The sequence below is a fragment of the Nycticebus coucang genome, chromosome 8, assembly GCF_027406575.1.
Source record: "Nycticebus coucang isolate mNycCou1 chromosome 8, mNycCou1.pri, whole genome shotgun sequence".
NCBI lineage: Eukaryota > Metazoa > Chordata > Mammalia > Primates > Lorisidae > Nycticebus > Nycticebus coucang.
Genome location: NC_069787.1, coordinates 49,646,144 through 49,670,768, shown reverse-complemented (window position 1 = coordinate 49,670,768; position 24,625 = coordinate 49,646,144). Strand labels below are relative to the sequence as shown.

The 24,625-nt window shown below is 34.3% G+C and overlaps 1 protein-coding gene across 1 annotated transcript in view; it reads left to right on the top strand.

The window, feature by feature from the left end:
- LOC128591333 (centlein-like) overlaps positions 1-22,036 on the top strand; it is a 51,901-nt gene extending 29,865 nt beyond the window's left edge. The window contains exons 3-6 of the mRNA XM_053598825.1: positions 6,800-6,976; positions 8,988-9,113; positions 20,225-20,346; positions 21,942-22,036. Coding sequence (XP_053454800.1) covers positions 6,800-6,976; positions 8,988-9,113; positions 20,225-20,230 — 309 coding nt within the window. The 3' untranslated portion in view covers positions 20,231-20,346; positions 21,942-22,036. The remainder of the gene's footprint in view (positions 1-6,799; positions 6,977-8,987; positions 9,114-20,224; positions 20,347-21,941) is intronic.
- Positions 22,037-24,625: the final 2,589 nt, after the last annotated feature.

Here is a 24,625-nt window from a genome sequence, read left to right as displayed (position 1 = left end):
CTATATAAAAATCAGTCTTTTCCTACTTTCCATCCTGGTTTTTAAGTACATTCAGGATTAGTTTATTCTTGGTATTGGAATCTATAGTTAATGAGTATAATGTGGAGTTAACACTCTGAACACTCTTCTGTGACATGTAAATATCACTCATTTTGTCCATTCAGTGTGATACTTACATGTATAATATAAATACTTAGCTTGTGGTTGCTCAATTCTTTTTTTTTTTTTTTTTTTGTAGAGACAGAGTCTCACTTTATGGCCCTCGGTAGAGTGCCGTGGCCTCACACAGCTCACAGCAACCTCCAACTCCTGGGCTTAAGCGATTCTCTTGCCTCAGCCTCCCGAGTAGCTGGGACTACAGGCGCCCGCCACAACGCCCTGCTATTTTTTGGTTGCAGTTTGGCCGGGGCCGGGTTTGAACCCGCCACCCTCGGTATATGGGGCTGGCGCCTTACCGACTGAGCCACAGGCGCCGCCCGGTTGCTCAATTCTTATACCAAAGATGCTGTTGTCATCTGTTAGATGTGAGTATAAGCCAATAAAGTATCCATTTGTAACCCACTAATTGATAGGTTAGTATATAATATATGGAAGGAGTTAAAGTATATAAAATTAAATATCTCTCTTGTTGTTCAGTGGCTTGACTGTACCATACAGGTATTTAGAGATGAAAGAAAAGTTAAAGTTGACTGACTGCTGTTTAGTAGTAAATGTTGCTATATATAATGTGACAGTGTTTATGAGAAGACATGGTAATAAAGTTTTACCAAAATGTGTCAGTAATTTTCATCCATTTTGCAATTCTAAATGCAGTCTTTGGATACTAGGTTAAAAGTGAATAGATGAAAGTAATGCAAATGCTTACATTTTTAAATAGAGAATTCAAGCTGAATTTGTGGATAGTAGACATTTATGACTCCATTTAGTGGTAAGAGTGGTGTAAGTTTAAACTGGTATACTTAATTCCATTTGTGAATGTCTAGTATAATACTGTTTTGACTTATGCTATATCACATTGACTTGATACCATTTTTTTCAAGAATATACAAATATTATTAAAGTCATTCATTTTCAAGTTATGGATATTTTAGCTAAAAATGTTTGTTTTATAAATTGGTAATAAATGCATTTCCAATATTGATTTCCTTTTTATTTTATATTAATTTGGGGGGTACAGTTAGAATCCCATAGTTTGCATTTGTAAGGTTAAAGTCAAAATTTGTAGATGTGTCCTACACCCATGCAGTTGGGTGGGGATTACCCAACCCCTTTCCTCATACACCTCCCTACTGCTTGAATTTCATTGAGTTTTTCTCTCTAATGTTGATTTTTTTTTTATTAAATCATTGCTGTGTACATTAATGTGATCATGGGGCACCATACACTGGTTTTATGTACCATTTGACATATTTTCATCACACTGGTTAACATAGCCTTCCTGGCAGTTTCTTAGTTATTGTGTTAAGACATTTATATTCTACATTTAGTAAGTTTCACATGTACCCTTGTAAGATGCACCGTAGGTATAATCCCACCAGTCACCCTCCCTCTGCCCATCCTCCCCCCTCTAATGTTGATTTTAATTATAAAATGCCAAGTTTCAACAGAGAATCAGGCATTTCATGGGAAGAAAATCATATATATGTGTATATGTATACATATATGTACATGTATATATGTATATATATTCACACACTATACACATCCTTTTTTACTGTTATCTTCCTAGAAGATTTGAGTTGGTTTTAAGAGAACAGTCATTCATGTAGTTGGTTTGCCTGATATTTCTGTATATGTTAGATATTTTATACACATACACACACTCAGACACATATGTTTGATTGTACTTGATTTTTAATGACAGAGAAAGTTTTAGGAGAAAGTATTTCTTTTCCTGAGGTATCATGTCCTTTTTAAATGTTTTTATGTTTTTGTTTTACAATATATTGCATTATGTGTTGGCAAGTTTGGAATTTATAAATTTCTTAAACAAATGAGGTAATATATAGGGTGGCCATAAAGTCTGTGTGTGATTTTTTAATTGCACACGGTTTTAAATTGCACATGAACTTTATGGCCACTGTGTATGTAAAATGCTTTGCCAGAAGTAAGATATAAATACTTTTTAAAACTAAATGCTTATCATTATTATTTCAATGTGGTATGAAACAAATATATTTGGTTAATGGGCGGCGCCTGTGGCTCAGTCAGTAGGGTGCTGGCCCCATATACCGAGGGTGGTGGGTTCAAACCCCGCCCCGGCCAAACTGCAACCAAAAAATAGCCGGGCGTTGTGGCGGGCGCCTGTAGTCCCAGCTGCTCGGGAGGCTGAGGCAGGAGAATCGCTTAAGCCCAGGAGTTGGAGGTTGCTGTGAGCTGTGTGAGGCCACGGCACTCTACCGAGGGCCATAAAGTGAGACTCTGTCTCTACAAAAAATAAATAAATAAATAAAACAAATATATTTGGTTAAAATGTACTAAACTGTTTAACTTATAATTCTTTGCAATTAGTATATCTGTGAAGTAATTTTCTATTTGTTAGACCAGTATTCAGTCTACATTGTAATAGTGCCATATAATGTTGCTTGGACTTAATGAAACATAACTAAAAATTTAAGTTACATAGTTTTAAAAATAATAATTGGCACAACCCTTAAACACTCCAAATCCTTTTATTCTACATTTCTTATGGAAATTTCAATTAAAAAAAAAAAAAAAAAAGCTCTTTTGGTCAATATGAAAAAGAAAGTTTTTTTTTTTTTTTTTTTTTATAATGGCAACTTAAAGAGATTGCTTCCAACTGAGACCTTTAGACATACAGTCCAGTCCAGTGATCATTTGTCATCATATTAAACATGATCTAGCACCAAGCAATTATATGCCAAGACTGTCCAAAAAAGGAGTAAAAGATTTTTTTATATTAGGGAAAAAATTACTTGTAAAATACTAATTACTATTAGAAGAGTTAACTTTTCAAGGATTTAAAGATTTTAAGAATAATAGGATGAACCTCCACAGAGAAGGGATTATTTAACTTGATTTTGCCATACATGTAAAACAGCCCTTAAAAATGATAAGGATCGGCTTGGTGCCTGTGGCTCAAGCAGCTAAGATGCCAGTCACATACACCTGAGCTGGTGGGTTCGAATCCAGCCCAGGCCTGCCAAACAACAATGACGACTACAACCAAAAAAAAAAAAAAAAAAAATAGCCGGGCGTTGTGGTGGGCACCTGTAATCCCAGCTACTTGGGAGGCAGAGGCAGGAGAATCGCTTGAGCCCAGGAGTTGGAGGTTGCTGTGAGCTGTGATGCCATGGCACTCTACCCAGGGTGTCAGCTTGAGGCTCTGTCTCAAAAAAAAAAAAAAAAAAGAAAAATGATAAAGGTATGTAAGGATATACATAAACGGGCTGTCTAGAAAGCATCCTGCCATTATTAATATGATTTTTCATAGTATATGGCTGGATACTTCCTGGACAGTTTGTATATATTCACACATTCTGTGTTATATGTGTGTATATGTAATTATGATTATTATGTTTTAAAACACAGGTTAAAAATATAGTATGGTTTGGGTTCAAAGAATAACTTCATAGTGGAGTAACCTGACAAAACATTCCTTCAGCTAAGTGATAGGTCAATACCAACAGTCATACATCATGTTGATAGTATGTAACCTTGATATGATGCCATGAGGCTATGTTCTTAGTTAATAACATTTGACTGTTGAGTCTTTAATTACAACAAATGTACTGTATTAATTTAGGATTTTGTTGATAATAAGAGGGGAAACTGAATGTGTGTGGATAGTAGGTGTAGATATGCTCAGGTTTTCTGTACATATAAAACTGTTCTAAAAATAAAATCTAGTAATATAAAAAGTTGGTTGGTTAAAGGACAGAATTTATATGTTTCAAAGTCTGAGAGATACATCCCAAGCTTACCACTAGGAACTTGGATGAGATTATGGAGAGACTTTCATTTACATTTCTCTTACCTATACTAAAAACTTTACATTTAAATTTTATTCATTTTATTTGCTGAAAAAAATACTTTGAAAAGGTTAGTGGCATGATCATGTAAAAAATTTCAAGAAATTCGTATAAGTATGAGGAAAAATTTCACATAAGATAATGCTGTATCATTCAAGGTTTGGATTTTTCTCTCTGTGCATGTTTGGGGAAATCTGTTTCTATACTTTGTATCCTGCTTTTCTCATTTAATTTATCATCTATATCTTTTTATATCAGCCCTCAGCATAATTATAGTAGTATGTCAATGGCTTGGTATATTTTTATGGGCTTTCGTGCGTATTTCCAAATTCCCCTAGAAAATGTATAGCAGATTATACTTTATTCACTATGTTCTCAAAGAACAGCAGTCATAAACTGGGTCCCAGTCAATGTTTAAAAATTTGGACATTCCCTTAGAAGACCTAATTTCTTGTTTCTTCTGAAAAATCAGTAGATTTAGCAGTAGTAGGCCACATTCCTCTATGAAAACAGTTGGCTGTAGTTGAGTAGTAGTTGCCCAAATACCTCCCTTACTCTTCCACAGTGAACCTGAGTATTGATTATTCACTTTGTTTATGATTTAAAAAATTGTATTAAGAGAAATGCGAAACACAGTGTATCTCTAGCAAAAGTGATAAAAGACGAGAGAAAACTATATTTAAAGAAAACGGGAATATGAATAAGTCATTTTGTGAAACAGAAGCACATATCTACATGTATATATATATATAAAGTGTAAGTAATTTTAATATGTATAAAAGGTGCCTCTGTTGGATGAGTTCTAAAGCTGTTATTTTAAAACACATGAAACATAATGACATAGTGACTTCTACTTAATTGTCTGTGTTATCTTTTTGGCTCCTGTGTGAATTCAAGTTATGATTACTTTCATGGTATTCTAATTCTGATGATCTGCTTTTTTATTTTTTGCATATAACCAGTTTATTCATTTTTATTGCTGAATAATATTCCATTGTATGAAGATACCACATTTTGCTTAGCCAGTCTATTGACGGCACCTGGGCTATTTTCTGACCTTTTTTTTTTTTAATTGAGGAATTTTGAAGGACTGCTGCCTAATATTCCTTAATGTGAGAAGTAATATCAGCAATATTAATGTATTAATAGAAATATTAATTCATTATTACAGTGAAAGTATCCCGTTAAAGCACTTTTAATGTCTTCATTAATATGTAGCTATTTTTTATTCCTGTTTCTTGAATGAGTAGTAAATTTTTATACTTATGATAGCTATAGCATTATCAAGTGATAACTTAGAAAATGCATTAATTAAAGACCACAGGCTTGTTTATTGGATATCCCAGTGAACTAATATTATTTTTCCTTTTCTATTCTACATTTTTGTTTGACCTTGAATAAATTATTCAAATTTATTTGATAATGATGGAGTGACAATGTATCCTTCATAATTTTATTAAAGGAAATCTAGACGAGGGTATGTAGCCTTTGAAAATTGTTTACCTTGGCAGCCCAATCTAAGGAAATATTTGTAAATGTCATAAATTTGATTATAAAAAGGAGGAAAAGTAAGAACAGTGACAAAAAGAGGGAGAAGAAAAAAGGGCAAAATCATTTAGACTTATTGGGAGAAAAAAAAATGCTTGAAGCATTTAATTTGGTGTTCAAAGCAAGACAATAAAGTAAGTAATACACAGCTATTTTAAGCACCATAATTACAGTATGACCAGCACTTTAAAGAAAACATTTAATAGTATGATAGAATAAATGCTGGGAAATAAATCAAATGATATAAAGACCAGTGATGTATAATACTGTAAATCAAAGCTGATCCCTCTTATAAAAAATACAGGTTAGAATTAGAAACTTTTTGCCTATTCCCCCAAAGAAGAAAAAAAGTAGACAAAATTGGGTAAAGGTGATATTCTTCATTGTTGGTTCAAAAAAGTTAAATATATATTTTTTCCTCATTGTCCATAGGAAGGATGGGGCTCTCAGTAAGATTAAATGAGAATATTTTCAGAGTTAATAGAACCACATTGATAATATTAGATTTATAAAATATGATTTTCTTTTGCTAGCACATTAACAAAAATATTATTTTCTTTATGACCATGCCTTTGTGTTTTGTAAATGTCATGATTAATTTGATGGTCTCTATCTAGGGGAGCTGATAGTAGATTTTAGCAGAATGCTAGTTTTCATGAACAGGTTTCCTACAAGAATATTTTCCTGTAATTTCTTTTGGTAAAATGAGGGGCTTGCTATAAGCACTTTTTCTGATACATTAATACATTTAAAAAATGGCATACTGTAAGTTGTATTGACTTTTAAAAGCATCAACGTTCTTTGAGGACTCATTACTAAATTATGATACATTAAAAGCTAATTGGTGTAGTGCTACTGGTTTCCTTTTCCCATGTTTATATAGATGGTATTGTATAACTCTGATGATCCTAAGGTGAATAGAGTATTTTGTGAGGAATTATGTATATATATAATATATATATATATATGATCATAATTTTAAAATAGTTTATATAGTATCAGTATGAATCAGTATGGAGATAGGCTTTAATTTTTTCCCTGGTAAATTATTGTGACATTATTTATGAAAATATTTATGTAGACTCTTGATTATTTTATTGAAAAATATAATTTAATTAGAATAAAGTTTAGCTTATGCTAGTTTATAATTTATTAAAATAAATTTATTTTGTATAATGAAATATATGTATTGGCATATGTTTATGAAGAATATAAGATACAAACATACTTATCTATTTACACATATTCTTTTTTAATAGGTATCTCAACGGCCATCCTTATCGAGCTTAGAAACATTAGTGGTCTCACAGAAGTCTGAAATTGAGTATTTACAGGAGAAACTGAAAATAGCAAATGAGAAACTGTCTGAGAACATATCTACTAACAAACATTTTTTAGAGAAAAGCATCATGACAAGTGCTAAAGTAAAACATAAGGTTGGGACATTTTGTCATTTTGTGAATTTGCCAGGATGAGGCTGTAAGGGATAAGGGATGAGATTAAGTTAAAAAACAAAGGGCAGCATTTTTTTCCACCCTGTATTTTTTCTTTTTTATTTAATTTTTAATTAAAATCATAACTGTGTACATTTATGGAGTGCAATGTGATGACCTGATATACAGTGGGGAATGTTTAACTCAAACTCATTAAAATAACCATCGCCTCACTTATTTTTTCTGGTAAGACATAATTTATTCTTAGTTATTTTGAAATATACCCTTGCAATGTACACATTAGGCAAGATCCACAAAATTTCCTCCCTCTTCTCAACAATTTCTGGAATTTTTTGAAAAATGTTATGTCCAAACTCTTGATCAAATACTTGTTAGGAGAAGAGAATTTTCCCTTTTTAAAGGCTAACTTATATTCCCAAATTAATCAATTAAATATATTGCTATTAATATATCTACCTTATTAAATTAATATTGTTATGTTAAAAGGTTTTGGTAAGTATTCCTCATCTACCTGATATATTAGTAACCTATCTGGTTAAAAATTTATCTTAAAATGGTATGTCATTTACTCAGTTTTCTAGTTTTAATTGAAAGAAGAACATAACTAATATTTTGATTTCATTCTGATACGTTTAAAATATTGTCCATGTGGAATAGAAATTATTAATTGAATTTTAACATTAACTTCTGCACTTATATATTTTTATAGATTTAAAGGGATAGCATTAGAGATAAGCAAATTTTGCATAGCATATTTCTCATTTATTAATTTCTCACATTTTAGTATTTGTTGTATAGTATTTGCATTATGCTACATAAGAATTACTAATATAAAAAATACCATAATATCCTCTTATAAATATATTATTTCTAGATAAAATGAAATAACATTTTTCTAAAAGTAAGAGTTTTAACATTTTTCTCACACTTGTCACAATTGTTTTCAAGAATTGTTTTCGATATTTTTTTGTTTTAAGTAGAATCATCTTAATAAAGGAAGTATTTAAAATTAGACCCATATTTCGGTGATATTCTGATTCACTCTCTCCAAAATTATTATTAATTTTCAGAAGAATGAGTTTTATTTATTAAAACATAACTGCTTTATATATATTATTTTTAAGTAGTTTCATAAACATACACATATATATTATTTTTAAGTAGTTTCACAAACACTGAGCTTTATTTAAATGGAAAAACCCTAATAATGATGTAGAACATTATAAGGTTTAATTAGATTGCTTGCTGCATTGCTGAAGTTTATAAATACACTGCTTTGACATTTGTCTGCTTTTAATAAAAGTCACGAAAAGAGGAGGGGGTGTGGTATTGTGGGCCGAAATTTTCTTTCTTTTCCGTAAGGACATGCAGTAAGGATGAACGCTATGTTGCCCTGCATAATAGTTGCTTTCACATATTCCTTCTCCAGATTGGTATATGAAGCTGTACATAATATAAACATATTCTTGTCTCTAGTTAGCCACATTATAGTTAATGACCATATGGTCATTATGATATCAGATCTACTGTCTGTTGTATTTATATTCCTGAAGCATATTGTTCCTTCAACTTCACAGTGTGTTAAACTATTTCAAAGGGGAAAAAATCCTTTCCCTCTTGTATCTGGTTGTCCTATCAAGTGTAGCCTTGGACCCTTATAGAGCAATTAGACCAGCCTCTATCCCCTCCTTTGTAATGAGGTTTCTTGCATTTCTGAGTCTACAAACCCTTTAGTCTTCCCTAATGGGACATCATTATTCTGAAAGAAACAATGTAAATGTAAATGAATATTCTCATTAACGAGTCACAGAGAAACTTTTAGTGGTAGTAGCACTGTGGTAATTCCACTTGTTATTTCTCTGGTATTCCATGCAGGTTTCTTTTTTTTTATAATTCATTATTAGTATTCAAAATTACTTGTTCTTTAATTTTGCATGTCTTTCATAATCCAGTGTTCTAACTAGTTCAACCATGTCCTTGTTTTATTCTCCAGGAACCACCTGTGAAACATTCAAGGTCTTTGTCCCCAACGAACTCTTTCACAGACTCAGAGGAGCTAAGGAAGCTGAGAGAAGCTGAAAGAAAGACTGAAAACTTAGAGAAGGCAGTACAACTAAAGGTGAACATTAAATCATTTCTTTTGTAGTAACTTTGCATAGAAAAAATATACCAAAGTAAACATAAATTTCACAAATTATTACTTGTCATTTTTCTTTCCTGAATTTAATTACCTGTGAAAAGCATGCAAAGTAATAAAAAATATTTTTACTTGAAAACTACATGTTTATTCACTACTTTAAAATTATTTGGGAATGTTTTGGCTTAAAATTGGTAATAAATTACATTTAGTTTTTCAGAGACAAAAAAATAGAACTATAGCAAGCAGAAACGGAATTTATTGTTGTTCTTTATATGTGATAAACATATAAAAACAAAAATGAGTTTAAAACCATATTAACCTAGCTTAGGTCATTTACAGTTATTCTTTCTAGAAAAATTAAATAGTCAAACAGATAAATGAGCATTTTTTTTAAATTTCATCTGAATTTATCTCAAAACACATGAAATTTGAATTTCTAGCATTTTACCCATCTTTGAGAAGCACATAGCTTTATTGGCGTATCTTTGGGAGCTTATATTTCCTAATTCATACTTGGTGAATTCTCTTGCTCAGAAGTTCTTCCAGTTCTGTCAGAGGGGTGTTGAACTATCCAGCTATTATGGAGTTGGAGTATATCATAGAATTCAGATGATTTAGGGTTATTTTTATGTATTTAGTAGCATTTAAATTGGGTGAATAGATGTTAAGGATTGAAATCTCTTCTGTTATATTATTCCCTTGGCCAGTATATAGTGTTCATCATTGTTTTTCCTTATTTTTGTTGGTTTAAATCCAATTGTATCTGCAAATAAGATTGCAGCCCCTGCTTTTTTCTGATTTCCATTTGCCTGGAATATTGTTTTCCATCCCTACATCCTGAGTCTCTTTTTATCCTTAGAGGTTAGGTACATTTCTTGGAGACAGTAAATATTTGGTTTGTGTTTTTTTATTCAGTCAGCCAGCCCAAGTCTCTTCAGTGGGGAATTCAAACCATTCACATTTATTGAGAAAATTGATAGGTATGGTGGAGTTTTGTTCATCTTGTTTTGTGGAGGTCTGTTGCTTAGTTTTATCCTTGCACCATGGAGAAAGCTAGGCTTTGTGGTTTAATTTCTGGGTGTGTTTACTTTGGTAATGGACCATTGTTCTGGTCAGTATAAAGAATGGGTCTGAGTACTTCCTGTAGAACTGGTGTTATTGTGGCAAATTTCTTCAAAGTTTGCGAATATTTGATTTCTCCATCAAATATGAAACTTAGTTTACCAGGATACTGAATCCTGGGCCAGAAATGGTTTTGTTTAAAAAGGTTAAAGGCCAATGGTCACCCTCTTCTTGCTTGAAATGTTTCAGCTGACAGGTCCACTATCATCTTGGTATTTTTCCTTTTGTAGGTAACACTTTTCTTAACACCTGGCTGCTGGCAGACTCTTCTCTTTTATTTTGACTTTGGCAAAGTTAATTACAATGTGTCTAGGAGATGCTTTGTATAAATTGGTGCTCAATAGTTCTGAAACAATCTACTATCTGAATTTCTGTGTCTCTTGCAATTCTTAGGAAATTCTCCACCATGATGTCTTATTTAAAGTAGAGCTTCAATACTTTTATACCATCCTTTACTCCTTCAGGAATTAAAATAATTTGAATGTTTGATCTTTTAGAGTAATCTCATAACTCACTCAGGGAATATTCTGTTTTTGTTCACTTTTTTCTGCCTCTTTGAATGATTGTTTTATTTCGATAGTCTTCTTTTCGATTTCTGAAATTCTTTCTTCTCCATGTTCTTATCTATCACTGAGGTTCTCTACTGTGCTTGGAATTTCCTTGGATGCCTCTTTTAGTTCCTTAAGCTTTGCTATGTATTGCCTAATAATCTCCAGATTCATGGTGATTTTGCCTTTAATTTTACTAATTTCTTGGGATAATTTTTGGACTATTTTTTGGATTTCTTTTCAATTCCATTCATCTTATTTTCTGTCCATATTCTGAACTCTATTTCTGATACTTTAATGATTTATTTATGGGTGGTATTTTTAGTTTTATCTCCCTTATAATATCTTGGAGGCGTTGATATGCTTGGATTTTTCATGTTGCCAGGATTCTTCTACTGGTTCTTCTCTAGGTATATTTTCAGCTTATTTTTTATATTAATTATATATTTTTAGCTGAAATGTTAGCTTATCCTGCAATAGTTATTGAGAGGTAAACTAATTGGGGACCCAGAGACCTGTTTAGCAACTAAACTAAAATTGGCAGGTTGAAATCAGCTCCGGAGGCCCCAGGATATGGATCTTGCTACTCCTTCATGAACTTCTGCCTGTTGAAATGAGTTATTTTTCTGTGGCCCTTTCCACACACAGCCTTATGAAGCTTCCTTTCAAGGCTGCAGCATGAGATTCCCTGGGGGCCAGTCTTCCTTTGTTTAAGTTGGGTTGGGGTAGCACCTGGGGGTGGACCATCAGCTACTCTTAGGCTGAGAGGTTCTCTTGGTTAGCACACTGATCTGCTTCTGTCCTAGTATCAGCCCGCCCTCACCCCAAAAGGAGCTAGAAGGTCCCTTCTAGCTAGAACCTCACCCCAGTTGAAATGTCACAAAGTCACTGCTGTAAAAGATGTAACCACTGCTATCCTTTGGACCCCCACGACTAGGGGTGGGGAATCCTCTGGCCACCTAACTGTTCCCACCCAATTTTCTGCCCCATCACAGAACAAATGCCTGCCAACAAATTCAGATCACTGGAATTTTTCAGCAGAGTCCTGGCTATAGCTGACTGCATACACTGTGATCCTCACCAATGGCTGGGAGAAGGAAACTACAACCTGCAGTCTGCTTCTTGGACCTTCCCAGGGCAGCTTCATCTGATGCCAGACCTCTCCTCATGTTGGCAGGGAGGAAGCTGGGCTGAATCACCAAGAGAGACCCAGTAGGAACAGAGGGTGGTCAGAGCCACTCCAGAGGGCAGGGAACACGTCCCTTCTAGCAAAAGGGACACCCAGGAGGGACCTTGCCTCATTGAAGTTAGTGCAGCCAAGCCACAATTTCCTTTTGTGGTGGGTGGGGAGAGCACACTGGGTTCACCAGACCATACAATGTAGAGGAGCCTTACAGACCTTGCCAGATATGTAAGGAGGGTAGGACCTACCTCTTTTTGCCCATGGCCAGTTAAGGATCTGGCCAGTTGTGGTGAGGAAGAAAGTAGGCTCTGTGATCTTTGATTTCCCAGTGGGTCCAATCAGCGTTCCTTTGCCTTTCTGGTGCCTCGGGGTAGGCAGACCCTCCAGACTTCCCAGGCCCCTAGAGTTAGCACTCCAATTGCCAGAGCGTTGGGAGTCTGGCCTTGCAGGGGGCAGTCTGTTTACTGACAAGGGGGAAATGGGCTGTGGGCACAAGGCATCAGAGACAAAGTTTGTTCAGTTTTATGTAAGGCCAGGATGGGGACCCACAGGGTAGAAATTTCTAGGTACAGGAAAACTGGGGTTTCATGGCTGTCTCTTATGAGGTGAAAAATCCTGTGTTTGCGGCTGTACATAGAGAGCCCTTGGAAAGCCCCCAGCAGTGGGAGGGTTCCTCTTACCCCTTTGTTGGGTACTTGGCTCCTATAGTCCATTAGTTCCATAGATGTTTTCTGTTCTTTCCCTTCTTCTTTCACACTTTCTTTAGTCTCCATGTGGACGCCGAGTGCCTTGATTTCTTCTTGTATTTAACCCCTCAGCTTCAACTCCTCTGAGATAGATTCAGTCCATTTTTCTCCTTCTGGAATAAGCCTTTGGTGAAAGCTATCTCTAGTTGGCCATCTTGACACTCCTAAATTTCTCCTTTTTTATAAGGATACCAGTCATATTGGATCAGAGCCCACCATGATGACCTCATTTTAATTTGATTATCTGTGTAAAGTCTGTGTCTCCAAATAAAAACACATTCTGAGGTACTGGGTATTGGGACTCTTAACATATTTTTGGGATGGAAGGGACACAATTCAACCCATTAAGGGTGCCTTAAAGTTACATTATAGATACATTTGTTGATCTTGGCACTCCTTTTATAGACCATTACTTGTTAATATGTGTTGAATATTTTTGTCATGGTCTTTGGAGGTATGTGGAACACTGCTGCTCTGGCAGAAGCTAATGGGAACATAGTAGACAAAAATGTTCCACATTCAAATAATTATTGTAAACAATAGAGTAAAAGCTTTCTTTTTTGTGAAACTTTAACATATTAATGTTCTTTGTAAACCAACATAAAGTTATAGATATGTCTTTTTCCAGGTTAGTTTTGTTATATTATGCCTGCTAATTTTTCCAAAAGGCTGGTAATGTTCCATGAAACATACTGTGAACAAGTTTAGCTGAACTAAGGACTAACGACATGCTCCATGGCACAGTAGGTAGCTTTAGAGTCCCAAGTTGTATGGAAGGCTTGTAAGGACAAATAAATTTCACCACTAGCCCATGGAATATGTGTGTATATACTTTTTTTGCATTAAAATGATGTTCTTTATTATATCGGCATTAATTGATTCTTGTACTCGTTACGAATTTTGTATAAAATATTAACACATTATCTTGCTCTGCTTACTTTTGTGCTTAGTCGTCTATATTTCCAAGATAGATGACCAATGCCATAATAATTAAGCTAATAGTAATGGAAGAAATTGTAGCTATTTTTATTAGAATCCCACCCATGTTTCTGACTTTGCTAATGTAGTACTCTAGCAGCTATAATTTGGAAACCAGTACAACAGAGCTTTCTGAAGTTTTTTTTTGTTTTGTTTTTTTAGTAGAAACAGGGTCTCACTGTTGCTCAGTCTGGTCACAAACTTCTGAACTCAAGCAATCCTCCTGCCTTTGCCTCCCAGAGTGATAGGATTATAGGTGTGAGCCACTGCACCTGTCCCTTGAAATTTTTATTCTTGAGATCACTAATGCAGTGAATCGCTACTTACTGACTTTTGTGTATTTGGCAACTTGATTTTATTAACACTTTTTGGTGTCCTTTAATAACATCAGTATGTCTTTTGAATGCAGTTTACATATCTTATTTAGCAATATTCTGGTACACATGAATTGGATACATTTTGCTAAAACTGAACATTCATAATAGAGTCCTTGGTATTTTATTTTATAAAGGTTTGTTGGCTTTTCTTCCCTTAAATCTTACTCTCATTCCTTGATTTGTGAATAATATTAATGCTTTTAGTTAACCTTATTCTTGGCAAGGAGACTTTGGTCAAACCAGACAAGTAGATAAAAAATCATTCTGTTTCTATGAATTAAAAAATAGAATTGGAAATATCTTTGAGGAAAGTCAGTGACAAATTTTTTTCTATTTTGTAGTGGTTCAGTCATTCAGAGTTGTTTTTCAGATGTTAGAAGCTCTAGTTTAGCTAGTTCAGTTGCAAAATCTATAGACAGTACTCAGTAAATGCTTTGTTGATCTAATGCGTGGATTTCATTTATTAGTTGCCCATGTATCCTCTTAGGAAAATGTATTAATTAGTCATATAAAATGCATCTTTTAATCCATTCTTTTGATTTTGTTGTAAGATATTTCCAAATAAAGGACTATTATTTGACTTTGACTTTCTTTTTTGAGAGAGGGTTTTGCTCTGCTGCCCAGACTAGGGTAAAGTTGCATTGTTACAGTTCACTGTAACCTCAAACTCTAGGCTTAAGCAAACTTCCTGCCTCAGCCTTCCAAGTAGCTGGGGCTACAGCCACACGCCACCATGCCTGGCTAATTATTCTGTCTTTTGGTTGGTATGTCGCTCAGGCTGGTCTCTAACTTCCAACCTCAAATAAACCTCCAGGCTTGGCCTCCCAGAGTGCTAATGTTATGGGCATGAGTCACTGTGTCTGGCCTGATTTTGACTATTCTTTGTCAAATGGGATTTAAAAGATCGTATTCCAAACTACAGTTAAGCTGTATTTCTTATAAGATTAGTTTTAAAATGTATTTGGTTATTTAAAAAGAATTTCTTAACAATTTTTGATGGATAACTTCTGACCCGTGTTCTAGTAGCATTAAAATAGGGAAAATGTTTTCCTTTGAGCTATATCTTTCTATCTTATTTACATTTTTATGAAATTTTACTGTGTATTTCTGAAGAAGGACAAATAAATAATGGTCTCCAGGACTAATTGAATGCATGAATGACACTTTTTTTTTTTTTTCCTGAGACAGAGTCTTACTTTGTTGCCCTTGAATGCCATGGTGTCATAGCTCCCAGCAACCTCAAACTCTTAGGCTCAAGCAATCCTCTTGCCTCAGACTCCTGAGTAGCTGGGACTACAGGTCCGTACCACAACACTCAACTATTATTAGAGAAGGGGTCTTGCTCTTGCTCAGGCTGGTCTCTTAACTCTTGAGGTCAAGCAGTTGACCTATCTCAACCTCCCAGAGTGCTAGGATTATGGGTGTGAGCCACCGAGCCCCGCTTGAACGACATTTTGTTTTGTTTTGTTTGGAAATAGAGTCTTACTCTGTTCCCCAGGCTAGAGTGCCTTGGAATCATATATCACAGCAACCTTAAACTCAAACAATCTTCTTACCTCAGCTTCCCAAGTAGTAGGTGGGACTATAGGTGCCAGCTACAATGCCTGGCTAGTTTTTCTATTTTTAGTATAGATGGGGTCTCACACTTGCTCAGGCTGGTTCATGAACTCATGAGCTACGTGCCTGGCCTGCATGAATGACACTTGATAATTAGCATCCCCAAATCACGAATTTATGACTGAAACTGCATTTTTAAACAATTAGTATTATAAATCATGTCTGTCAAATTGATGGACTAATAATTACTAGTTGAGTTTCATTTTTAATAGTTTAGATTTTAATAATTTTATATTATATAAGTACTCTACTGTTAGATTAAAATAAATTAGGAAGCAAGTAAGATTAAAGTAAAAAAGCTCATGTATGAAACCTTTTTTATAATCACTACTTACTCGAATTAGTCATGTATTCAAATTACTACAGGAAAGCCAAGATTTTGCTAATACTGAACATTTTACACTAAAGTTTTAGGAATCAAAAATGGCTGTATTCAGTGCTTTGATTAATATGCCTAGTTTAGATACAGGCACATCATGAGCGATATATAGGACTTGGGAGATTTTTATTGAGTTTATTCTTAAGTTTAATGGTGTAAGATAGTCAATTGCTATTTGAGAATGAAGGAAAACATTGGATATTAGATTCAGTGATCAATAGGAACTGAAGCAGTACTAAAAAATGCTAAATATGCCTGTGGCTCAGCGGGTAGGGTGCCGGCCCCATATGCCGAGGGTGGAGGGTTCAAACCCAGCCCCGGCCAAACAGCAACAACAAAAAAATAGCCGGGCGTTGTGGCGGGTGCCTGTAGTCCCAGCTACTTGGGAGGCTGAGTCAAGAGAATTGCCTAAACCCAAGGATTTGGAGGTTGCTGTGAGCTGTGTGACGCCACGGCACTCTACCGAGGGCGATAAGCTGAGACTCTGTCTCTACAAAAAAAAAAAAAAAAAAGAATCTCAAATTTGTTCCATTAATTCAATAGAGGATCATTGTGAAAAGTAATCAAGAAAATTTGTATATCCTACTCTATTAATTTTCACTTTTTGATCAATGTTTTAGGGTCTATTTACTCAAGAGTTTTTAATGACTTTAACCCAGAACTTTAATGATTCCCCAAACACAGGGTTTATAAGTAATTTTTTTTTTTCTTTTGAGGCAGGGTTCTACTCTGTTGTCCATGTTAGAGTGCAGTGGTGTGATCATAGCTCACTATAACTTCACACTCCTGGGATCAAGCAATTTTCCCACGTCAGCCTTCTGAGTAGCTGGAGGCCTATGCCACTATGCCCAGCTAATTTTTCTCTTTTTCATAAAGAGAGATTCTCACTATATTGTTTAGACTGATCTTGAACTCCTGGCCTCAAGTGATCTTCCTACCTTGGCCTCACAAAGTGCTGAGATTAAAGGTGTGAGCCACCACACCTGGCCTGTATGTATTAATTTTTAAGAAATTCATTGTAAAATAAGAGTTTTAGAAGACAGACTTGGATTCAATGAATAATAATTATAAAAAGCTATTTTGAAATCTTTAAAATGAAATCTTTGTTATAGTTCAAGTGTAAGTTTATTTTGAAATTATGTTTTTACATGAACCATTCTTCCAATATACTCTATAAATTTCTTGTAATTAAATTATTTTATTAGCAAATTTCTAATACACTGTATTGAAATTCCTAATCTATTTTTTAGTTTTAAGAAATACCAATGAACATAATTAGCTTATTGTCATCTATTTATCTATCTAACTGATAGGTAGATCTATCTAACAGTTAATTGTTAATCTTCTGTTTGGCTAATTTATTTATTTAACCTACTTAAGATTAGAAAGCTTATTGTGTTAAAGATGTGAAGTGATATTTGGATTGTTTATCAAACTTATTATGAAAAATTTAGCTTCCAGGTTAAATCATTCTTAACATCTTAAAAGAGATATAAATATGTTTTGAAGATAGAGAAACTGAGATGTACTAAACTTGTGTAATTGTATCAAAGTAAAATGTAGTTAACTTTGAGTAGCAAGATTTGAACTCTTACTGGCACTTAAGCTTCTGCATCATAGGCATTTCATGTATGCTTTTTAAAATGAAATGAACAAAATTGAACTCACTTTCCTGAATGTTTGACTTTTACTTGATGTTTTAAGTTATGCAACTTGTAGCAAGTTTGCATTAACTGTGAATTGTGTATCTTCTGAAACTCTATAGGATAACATTTATTTTGATTGCACCTGTCAACTAATGCTATTCTCATGCTTTTCCATCAACTACTCCTATTTTCATATGGCATATAGAATATTTCTTGGTACAAACAAATGGTACATGCTAATAACTACTTATGAGAATTATCCTACTAGAAATGTATTAAAAGTAGAATGACAAAATATATATACCCCTGAAACAGACAGAATTGCAGTCAAATAATGCAAATTCTGTAAAAAGTATTACCTTACTGTTTAGATGGGAGGCAAATGGTCAAGAAGACAGTGAATTTGGCATCACCTGGGAAATGGAGACTGAAAGAAGCTAATTTTTGCTCTGTGACTTTATTTATTTATTTATTTTTATTGTTGGGGATTCATTGAGGGTACAATAAGCCAGGTTACACTGATTGCAATTGTTAGGTAAAGTCCCTCTTGCAATCATGTCTTGCCCCCATAAAGTGTGACACACACCAAGGCCCCACCCCCCTCCCTCCGTCCCTCTTTCTGCTTCCCCCCATAACCTTAATTGACATTAATTGTCCTCATATCAAAATTGAGTACATAGGATTCATGCTTCTCCATTCTTGTGATGCTTTACTAAGAATAATGTCTTCCACTTCCATCCAGGTTAATACAAAGGATGTAAAGTCTCCATTTTTCTTAATGGCTGAATAGTATTCCATGGTATACATATACCACAGCTTGTTAATCCATTCCTGGGTTGGTGGGCATTTAGGCCGTTTCCACATTTTGGCGATTGTAAATTGAGCTGCAATAAACCCTGAGATATCATCTAACCCCAGTGAGAATGGCCCACATCACAAAATCTCACAACTGCAGATGCTGGCGTGGATGTGGAGAGAAGGGAACACTTTTACACTGCTGGTGGGACTGCAAACTAGTACAACCTTTCTGGAAGGAAGTATGGAGAAGCCTCAAAGCACTCAAGCTAGACCTCCCATTTGATCCTGCAATCCCATTACTGGGCATCTACCCAGAAGGAAAAAAATCCTTTTATCATAAGGACACTTGTGCTCTGTGTCTTTAAAGGGCAGGTGCCAGGGGCTCTATGTTCACTAATTTAATTTAATCATCACAATTTAAACCTGCTTTTTTGGTTGTTTTTACATGTTTTATTAAAAAAGAAATTGAATTAATTTAAATAGTGTTATTAAGATAATGAAACTACCAGGAGAAGCTCCAAGGATGGAATGCAGATATTCCTGATTGCCCTGTGCCTACTCATCTCACGTCACTATGACAATAGAGAGTACCTGTTGCCTCCACCAAATAAACATACAAATTCATTCATACAGAAATAGGAGTAAAAGTTTTTAAAATATTTGAAATTCTATGGGAAAAAAACTCACTATTTATTTTACTTTGTGAAACATACTACATGTATCATGTGAATATGTCCAAAGACTAAGAATTTGCTACTTATAAAGTCTTTATAAGTAGATTTTATGATTATATCTAAAAATGAACATGTATCACATGTGCTATACATTTAGAAGTAGTTGAGTGTAATCGTTTGAGCTTAGTGTTGAAACAACATAATGTGTAGTTACCTGTTCTATGACCATTTCAAAAGTAATAAGCCTAGCTTTTTATTTAGTTTTTTATTATACAACCCCCAAAGGTTAAACTATATTGCTTCTCCCATAAGTCTAGTTTCTTTTTTTTCTTTTTCTGAGACAGAGCTTTTGGTGTCATAGCTCATAGTAAGCTCAAACTCTTGGGTTGGAGCAATCCTCTGGTCTCAGCTTCCCAAGTAGTGGAACTATAGGCTCACTTCAGGATGCTGGCTAATTTTTCATTTCTTGCTCAGGCTATCCAGCTGCCTCAGCCTCCCAAAGTGCTAGGATTGTAGGCATGAGACACCATGCCAGGCCTTGTCTTATTTTCTTTCTTCTTTATCATCTTTGGGCTTTGTGCATATTAATTATGAATGCACCGGCTGAAGAATTGTTCTTACTGTGATTAATATCCTTACATTAGTTGTATTTGCACCTTAACAAAATAATCATGCTTATATAGATAAATGCATATGCTAAAAAAGAAAATTAAAAATCTATACTATAGGCTTATGAATATTTGTATGTATATTAACAACAGGGAAAGGAAGGAAATTAACTTGATGGCAAAATTTCACATTATGTAAGCAGCTTAGAAAATGCAGTGTAGGTTGAATTTATCCAGCAAACCTATTCTGTGACTTGAGAAATTCTTTGCTTTCTTCTGCTTAAATATTATAAATTTATTCATATTTGTACACTGTTTTCTTTCAAATTTCATCTTTGGTTAGGTAACCTTTTAATTGAAACATTAAACTAATACTTTCTTCAAACTTACATACTTGCTTTTTGTGTTTTACAGAGCTAAGAAAATGATGAGCTAAGAGATGCCCATGAAAAACGCAAGGAAAGGCTACAGATGTTACAGACCAACTACAGAGCAGTAAAAGAGCAATTAAAACAGTGGGAAGAAGGCAGTGGCATGTGAGTTACATAGCTCATAAAGGCATTTTCGTAAATATTAAATGGAATGGAGTAGCATTATGTAGGTGTTGTAATGGCTTTTGTTTGGTTTTAAAGATATTATTTGGTAGTCAAATCTTTCCTGTGAATATTTAGATGGAGAAATGACAAATAAAAACAGAAATGTGCTAGCAGTAAGTAAAAATGTTCCTATCATTTGCAGATATCAGATGTAGATGATTATGAATTACTGTATGTATTTTTAATATCAGTGGAATAGCTTAATAAAAGTATATAATTTAATGCAAATATTTTTAGTATGCATGTGGTTGGAAAGCTGCTTTTAAATAAATAAAATATGGGATTACAATGTTTATAACCCAGAAAGTGTTCAAGTTTTAGTGGAAAAACAAGAGAAATATGAAATTCACATATATAATTAACTACCTTAAAACTATTTCAACCTAGTATGCAATTTGGAGATCTTTACTATCCATCAGTTTGTTCTCCATCTTATCTGAATGAATTGGCAGTCTCAATTCAATTGCTTTGAACAGGTGTTCAGATCTTGGTTAGTTGTAAGTGGCTCCCCTGTTAACAGTATCAACAGAGGGCAAAGGACTGAGTGAGTACAGAAAATCTACTACCCTCTCATCTTTTGAGATGGATCCTTTAGGGCAATGTTGATGATACACATTGGTCTGCTCTATAGAGAAATACTGTTTCTAAATTGTCCAGTACAGCACTTTTACAAAATAAGAACGAAGAGTTTCTTTTACGTACAGAAAATAAAAATGTAAAGGGCATTTAGTGTGACTTGTTGATAATTGTCACATCTTATTTTTTCCTTTGATGAATGGAAGTGTTTCATATTGCTTGCCTGTAAAACAGTGATAAAGCAATTTGTTCTAGATTTAGCTTTTGCTCACCTAACTTTTTAGTAATCAGTGGAAAAGTGACATGTGCGCTGGTAATAGCTTTTTATAAGATAGGGCATCTATACCATGTTCAGATTGATTGGCAGCAAATTCTAGATGAGTTGGTTGCTTATAGGACTTTTTGGAGATTGCTAAAATTCTGAAGTGTATGTTTTATTACTATTAAGATGAGTGACAAGAATAGAACTAAGAATATCATGTATCTGCTTAAAAGTTTGCTTTCTAGGCTTGGCGCCATAGCACAGTGAGTAGGGTACCGACCACATACATCGAAGCTGGCGGGTTCTAACCTAGCCTGGGCCTGCTAAACAGCAATGACAACTGCAACCAAAAAATAGCTGGGCATTGTGGCAGGCACCTGTAGTCCCAGCTACCTGGGAAGCTGAGGCAAGAGAATTACTGAAGCCCAAGAGTTGGCACTCTACCAAGGGTAACATAGTGAACCTCTGTCTCAAAAAAAAAAAAAAAGTTTGCTTTCCATAGTAGCAGTTGAGCTTTAGGAAATTATGATTGGGGAGTTTAATTTCTACATGTGTAAGTTTTAGGAAATTCATCCAGTAAACAGTTTGACTTAGTAATTTGGTCAATAGATATTTTTAAATTCAAAAGAGTATATAAATTAAATTACACTGTATTTTGAACATGTTAAAGAAAAAGGCAACTTTATTTTAAAAACAGGAATGAAATTAGAAAGATAAAGAGAGCAGATCCCAAACAACTTCAACAAGGAGATTCTGATGCTGTATGGAATGAACTGGCATATTTCAAAAGGGAAAACCAGGAGCTAATGATTCAAAAGTGAGTTTATCTTTTAACAGTATGGACTTTGATAAACATTTGGGAGAATTTTCGTTAAAGGCCATCAAAGAAATACTTTATAAAATTTGAAAATGAAATAATCTGTTCCTTCCCAATAAAAGTAAAGACGAAAAGGCTAGCTTTAAAAAAAGAAATATATATATATATATATATCATGCAATAACAAGTTGCACATTTACTAGCTCTAACAGAAACCGTATAATATGATCTAGGGATTGTGTTAATTAATGTGGCTCTCATCTGTTGGAGGTGTCGCTCTTCATTAGCCTGTATTTTAGACACTGCCGTGCTTCATTTTTGGAATGAGGTGGAGAGGGGATAACCTAGCCAGCCATCCTTGTTTGATCTCCTAGATACATATGGCAATGCAGAATGCCTGAGCTCTCTTGGTTCCCTGCCCTGTCCTGCTAATCCCAGCTGAGCTCATTATGGTGTAGCCTTGCTGCTACTCTTGGAGCCAGAACTGTCCAAGCTAATTACTGGTAGCAGTAGAACTGCCTGTTAAGGGTCTGGTGTGGATCTGCTAACATGGTCCTTGGTAGTGACCTGCAAAAGACACGAGGGAATTGCTTTCTTTCTTGCTGTGCACTGCCTGTCCTTAGGGCTTACTGCTGATTTTTCCACATTGGTCTCTTAGCTGCCCTAAGTATAAAACTTGATGAAGGATACTTCATATTTTAGAAAACATACAGTTTGCTTGCTTGATCTTATAATTCACAGGCTATTATATTAATTCGGCCAAAGAAAAACCACTTCTTCTTTTACTTATTTATTTATTTATTGAGATGAAAAAGCCTTAGACCAATATAATTAGCTGCTTCTGTTATTTAGCTATTTCTTCATTTAGAGTTAATATCTGACAATTGGATTAAACAGTTTTTTTTGAAAGCCTGCATATCTTTTAGAGTGCTAGAATTTAGCATCATATGGTATAATGTAATTAAGTGTAACTGAATTTTTTTAGCTATAAATCAAAAGCTTATCTTATATACTACATAACTTTTGGTTACAACCTTTTACATGTAATGATAAACTTTTAAGAGAGTGACATCAAGTTTAAATGTATACTTCCATTTATGTCTCAAAGTGCAATATACTCTACTAGTGCTACATTTTTGATCCTGATAATGAAGTCTCTTATCTAAAAACTATTATTGTATATAAATATATATTTTGAGACAGTCTCAAGATGTCACCATGGGTTGAGTGCTGAGGCGTCATAACTCACAGCCACCAACTCTTGGGCTCAGGTGATCCTCTTGCCTCAGTCTTTCTATTTTTAGTAGAGACAGGGTCTCGCTTTTGCTTAGGCTGGTCTCAAACTCCTGAGCTCAAGCAATCCACCCACCTTGGTCTCCCAGAGTGCTAGGATTACAGGTATGAGCCACTGTGCCCAGCTTCTAAAAATTATTTTATAGACTACATAAATTTATCTAAGAAGCATTTCCTGATAATCTTAGTAGCTTAATTGAAATTTAACTGACAAGTCATATAATATACTCATATAAACTACATAATTCAATGTCTTTTAGTACATTCAAAGAGTTGTACCATATGTTATCACAATAAATTTTAGGATATATTCATCACTACCACCTACACAATTTAGCTATAATTCTCCAACCCTCTTATTCACTCTCCTCTGCCCTAGGGAACTACTAATCTACTTTCGGTGTCTGTAGATTTGCCTTTTCTTCACACTTCACATAAACAAGATTATACAATAGATGGACCTTTATAACTAACTTTCTTTATTTAGCATCATGTTCTCAAGGTTCATCCATGTCATATCAGTGCTTTATCTGATAATCTTTAATGACTTCTACAAAACAAAAGTTGATCTCGGATGAAGTAAATACAGAGACCGAATCTAACTAGTTGGGAAATTTAATCTATTTATGCAGAGGTTACCTGTAAGTGGTACATTTGGGGTTTATGAAATATAACTTCATTGACAGTGAATGACTGTATTCTGTTTTGTTTAGTTTTGTTCTGTTTTATTTTTCCCCCACTAGTTCATAGCTGGAGTAGGGTGGCTGTAATCAGTATGATTTTTTGTCTTACTTATCCACCCCTTTCCTGGTCCTTTGGCTAGTTAACAAGTTTTCTTAAAATATAGGAATGCTGCTTTTAAACCAAAGTAAGTAGTTGTTCCAAATCCAACCTTAAACATTAACTTTTAAAGACTTTAATAAAACATTTCATGGCACTTCTACATCACAATGCTACTGTTGGCCATTTCTCCTATTGAGTATGGTTGGAAATATTAGTTGATGTAGTAGTAAAGGAATCTGAGTAATTGGAAATTTTGCATGGAATATAGTTTTTATAATATTTCACTTAGATTTATGAAATAAATCTACTTATCATGTCATGACTGTATTTCAACAAAAAGACCAGGAACTTAGCAATCTATGAACTGCTATAAATTGGCTGCTTGTTTTAGTATTTATCTAACAAGCATTGATATATTCATGTATTTATTCATTCACTCAATGTTTAAACAATATAATTCAGAGCCTGGCACTAAACCGGGGGCTGAA